The 5370-nt window shown below is 34.4% G+C and overlaps 1 protein-coding gene across 1 annotated transcript; it reads left to right on the forward strand.

Annotated features, from left to right (window-relative positions):
* Positions 1-3654: 3654 nt before the first annotated feature.
* LOC127795469 (dof zinc finger protein DOF1.4-like) lies at positions 3655-4993 on the forward strand. The gene has a single exon (XM_052327156.1). The coding sequence runs from the start codon at positions 4049-4051 to the stop codon at positions 4733-4735; it is 687 nt and encodes a 228-aa protein (XP_052183116.1). The 5' UTR covers positions 3655-4048; the 3' UTR covers positions 4736-4993.
* The last annotated feature ends 377 nt before the right edge of the window (positions 4994-5370 follow it).

Here is a 5370-nt window from a genome sequence, read left to right on the forward strand (position 1 = left end):
ATCAATTGGGTTTCTATCAATTCAATTGGATGAATATCTAAATTGATTAGTTTCTTTCCCAAGATTTACTAAGGTAATTAAATCTCAATTTGTTAATAATCAACCTATTTCTTAATAGTTATAACAAACCGAAATTTATTGTTAAGTTTTAATTCATTATCCCTCATAAGATTCAAGTATCAAATTCCTTATCAACTATTTATCTTATAAAATTTATTATTTCAATCTATTATAAAAATTACCTCTCGGTCTCAAATCATAATACAAAATTAATTAAATGATGGTTAAATCACTTAATCACATTAAGAATAAATAATAAATAATTGAAATCATGGGAAGAAACCCAATTAATAAAAATCAAGAATTAATAATAAGTTTCATCTCAAACCTTAATTAAATAAAATTAATTCATGATGAAATTAATGAAAATCCAGAATAACAGTGATTGAAAAGAAAATAAGAACTTTCTGTGCGCTGCTTTAATACAAAATATGTATATATATATTATGTGTGCAGCGGCTTTCTCCAATCCTCAAAGCCTTCTGTGCGCCTCCAATTTCGTCAATTGCGTCCACTGTGTGCCGCTGAGTCTCGCCAAAATCCTCAATTTCTTGTGCGCGGCCCCGCCTCCTGCTTTCATTCCATGTTCTCCAATTATATATATATATATATATATGTGTGTGTGTGTGTGATGCACGGCGGCCCCTCTTCCTTTCTTCTCAACCCTGTGTGTGATGCACGGCGGCCCCTCTTCCTTCCTTCTCAACCCTTTATATATTATAATATATATATATGTATGGATCCCTAGCCCAAATCTCACATTCACGCCATTCACTTTATAACATATATAAATAATATAATATATAATATTTAATATACTATTAGTTATATTAACTTTAATTATATTATAATATTATTTATTTTTATGTTTATATTATAATATTAATTTTGAAATTAACTTTATAATATCTTTTTTTCTTTTCTTTTTATCTCAAAATCTTCAAAATAACATCATTTACTGAGTTTCTATAAAAAGAGATTAAAATGATGTAAAATCTATATAAACACATATTTTATATAAAAAAAATCACACAAAATTAAGATGAAAAATAGATAAAAATATGTATACGATTAAATCCTATTACCCACTCAATAGATTTTATTGTCATTGTCCATGTAAACGTATTTGGATCGTTTTCATATCAAGTAACACTTATATAAAGATATATTGCTCAATGAGTGAGATAAGTCAATTATTACCTTTTAATTACATCATTATTATACTATTTTTGAACAATAACTAATTTGAGTATTGAAAGATTTATTAGGATATGAAGTCCCGTCTATAATATTTCGCATCGAGCGATAGGAAGTATTGGATCAATTTATCCTGATAGGCCTACTCGAACTTTTTAGGGGTTACCCATCCTTAAGCTACCCTAGCTCAAACACGTTTAATTAATCTGAAAGTTCTTTATCAACATTCAATCCAAAATGTATTCGATTAGTGTTATTTTATTTTTTACTATTCTCGATATATACCAATTCCTTTAAAATCCTTTCTTGGACATGATCTTAAACTCTAGGAGTATTACACCGTACCCCTTTTCTTTATTCCTCGCAGGAACATTTGGGACTTGCTGGGTCCGAGGAGCGTTAGGACAACCTCAAGTTGAGGGAATAAAAAAAGGGCAAGCGAACAAATGACGAATTGAGTCGTGGTCATCCCCTCAACCTCATCACCCGTAATATATATATATATATATATATGCAAAATTAAAATCATACAGCGTGTTCTTAAAAATGACGTAAACAAGAAGCTAGCAACGTCCATATACTAATTATTCGGTAGAGATTATTAATTAGGATTAATAAACATTGGGATTCCCTTGGAATGGTGAATTAATTAAATTCTAATTAAGCTAATGACCTGATTGAGTAATAGAATATGAATTTGGAATGATGGGCTGTGCTTTTTCAGCTGGCCATGGTGGACTCCTTTTATGTTAGCATCTTCTTCTTAATAATTAAGCAAAATCTCTGTCGTTTGATTGGTTACGCCACAAACATTAATTCTCTCCTAATAGTTTAATAATAATAATTATTAATTGAAAAACACTTTATCTACCGACCGACTGACCGACCAGATTTAATTGGATTGGCATTGGAATAAAATTAATTAATTAAATATATGCATGTGGCTCTTGTGGTTCTTGTTCTTTGGCATGACTTCGATTTGATTTGATTTGGATTTATAATCTAATAATGCATGCTCATGTGTTTAGTCAAGAAATGACTTGGGGTTGTTGAATAATTAGGAATATTATTCATATGGAACACACACACATATATTATTATTATTATTATTATTATTATTATTATTATTATTATTATATGTGGCTCGATACAGTAATTTGACTAAAGTTGAACATATGGTTGTTAATATCGTTTGTCATGGGAGCATGTACATATATGGTGCACAAGAAATATATAATTATTTTTGTGTTCGTTAAAATATTGATGGCTTAGCTTCAAAAGATAGGCTATTTAGTTTGTGGGCTGTGTGGAACACAATTACTTCATAAAATATGACTAACTTCATAAATATGACTAATTTGGGATGACACATTAAATATGACTAACTTCATAAATTCTAAATAAAATGGCCAATCAATCAATCATGCCTAATTTTGGGACCAAAAAGTAAAATCTCTCAATTTAAAAGGCGCACAACTCAGTTTCAAGATTTCTATAGGAGAGATAAATCACAAAACTTAACAGTGAGATTCGAACACGAGACCTGTGACCGGCTATATAGCGGTTAGAATTTAAGATTTTTTGGGATCAACACATATACGGTCTCAATCGTTGGCCTATATGTCCGTGAACCAATCATGCCTAACTTGATGAGTACGAGCATATATAATATTTTATTTTAATAATAACTTGAGATGTGAAAGTACATCTATATGCTAATGAAAAAGGTGGGTCGAGAGCACAAAAAAATTCCTAGAAATTAGTAAGAAGCTGCATATCTCTTTCTCAACACAAAATTTCTTCTATCTAAAGAAGTAAAGTTCAATGGCTAGCTAGCTAGTGCGCTGCCTTGTCTTGTCTAGGTCTTATGTCAATTTACCTAAATCACTACATAGTGTACATTGCACAACAACACTTCTCATCATCCGTTTTAGAGAGAATACCTGTAAGTTCACAAAATTTAAACCCGAAACTTTGAATTAATTGATAAGATTTTCTATTGATAACTTATTAATAATCTCTTTAGTTCTTTCACACTTTAAACTTAAAATAATGATACCAAAGAAACAGTACAAGAACTAGAAAAAATAAATAGGTCTATAACTCACAAAATTAAAATTGATCAATATCTCTGAGGTTACTAACAGCAAGTCCCACTAACTGAGCACCCCACCCGGAAATGAGCTAAACCCTATTTCATTTCATGAGAGGACATGAAGGGTTAATGTTACATCTCTCTCTCTCCGTGGAGATGCACCATCCACGGCACTTAAAACACACACGTGTGGTCTTGTATATATGTCACCTTAATTTACTTACCATGGAAGCATCCCTCTATATATATATATCCTTCCCCCCACACATGGCCTATATACAAATTAAGATATCGTGTGGACAGGGAAGAGGAGAGGAGAATGGCAGCCTAATTTGCGATCATGAGAAGAGGAATCATACCAATTTAAAGTGGTGTGGTGGGTCTGTGTAATGATATTATAATATAATATAACTGGCCAGGCCACCGCGCGCATCTCCACCCCCTCCTCATTCCACCATTAATTCAGATGAGATGTTGATCTTCTCTGCTCATTCATCAATTATATATTCTCCAGAGAGAGAGAGAGAGAGAGAGAGAGAGAGAATCTCATAAGAGAGATGCTATCCATCTTCGTCTCACCTTCCATGATGGTGTTTCATCGAACTTGACTATCCCAAATTAACCCCTCTTATATCTTCCCGATTTTCTCCATCAGAGCTACGTAAGTTTTATTAGTTTGGTTGTGATTTCAGAGATATGGGTTTGAGCAAGAGACAGGTTTCTGGCGATTGTGGGCTCGATTGGCGAGCTCTGGAGCTGCCGGCGAAGAGGTCGCAGCGGCCGGAGCCCTTGACATGCCCCAGATGCGGCTCCACCAACACCAAGTTCTGCTACTACAACAACTACAACAAGTCTCAGCCCCGCCATTTCTGTAAGGCTTGCAAGAGGCACTGGACCGAAGGCGGTACTCTCCGCAACGTTCCCGTCGGCGGCGGCCGGAAGAACAAGCGGCTCAAACCCTTAACCACCTCCTCCTCCTCCTCCCCCTCCGCCGGCGGCGGAAATATTTGGATCTACTCAACCCAAATGTCTGAAATCTTTTCCCAGCCTTGGATTCGTCCATCAGCGGCTTCGCCGTCTCAACTTCACTCCATTGATGGTATGAACAGTTTCATAAAAGCGAAAAGCTTCGCCGGCGACAGTGGTAATTACGTTCTGGATTCAACTCTTCCGGTGCTCGAAAGCCAGAACCTGCATCCATTCGCGTCGTCGTCGAGCTCGGGCTCTTTGAAAATCAATCCATCTGCAATTTCGGAGGCATGGCAAGTTCCGGCCACAAGCAATACTCTCATGGACACGTTAAACTACTGGAATTGGGACGATATTAACAGACTGGCTTCGGCTGATCAGCTCAACATACCATGGGATCATCCTAAAGCCTAAATGGGAAAAGTTTCTAAGAATTGAGTATTTTCTCTTCTGGGTTCTCTTCTGTTCTTCTGTCTGAGCCTAGCTAGCTAATTGGTATTGGAAATTAGTTAGTATATATAACCACCCATATACATACATATAAACATATATATCTGTGTGTTTCTCTGCATTTTGTGATAATGAATTAGTTACTGATCGCAGTGAGATGAGATGGTTCTCTATTTGGGATTCCCATGTCCCTTAATTTCTTAAATCTGATCTATGAACACTTGTCTGTATATAATTTAAATTTCTTATATTGGGGTGGTTGATGAGGTTAACACGATTAAAGTGAAGTTGTGCACGTACGATTCTTCTCTTAATTTCCTGGGAAAAGATTAATTATAAACCCTAGCTAGAGAAAGATTAATGGCGAGGATCTGTTCATTTATGTACTTCTATATCATTAATTAATCCTCGAACTGAAACGTATATATATATATATATATATAATTAAGCTTCCATTTAAACATGCTTGCATGAGACACGTTGAGTGAAGTGTTCATGTCACTTCATCTCTCTTATATTCATAATAATAATGCATATGGAAGATATAAAGTCAAGATTTTATAATTTTTTAAAATAGGATTAAAATTATTTAATTACGT

The sequence above is a fragment of the Diospyros lotus genome, chromosome 2, assembly GCF_014633365.1.
Source record: "Diospyros lotus cultivar Yz01 chromosome 2, ASM1463336v1, whole genome shotgun sequence".
Lineage (NCBI taxonomy): Eukaryota > Viridiplantae > Streptophyta > Magnoliopsida > Ericales > Ebenaceae > Diospyros > Diospyros lotus.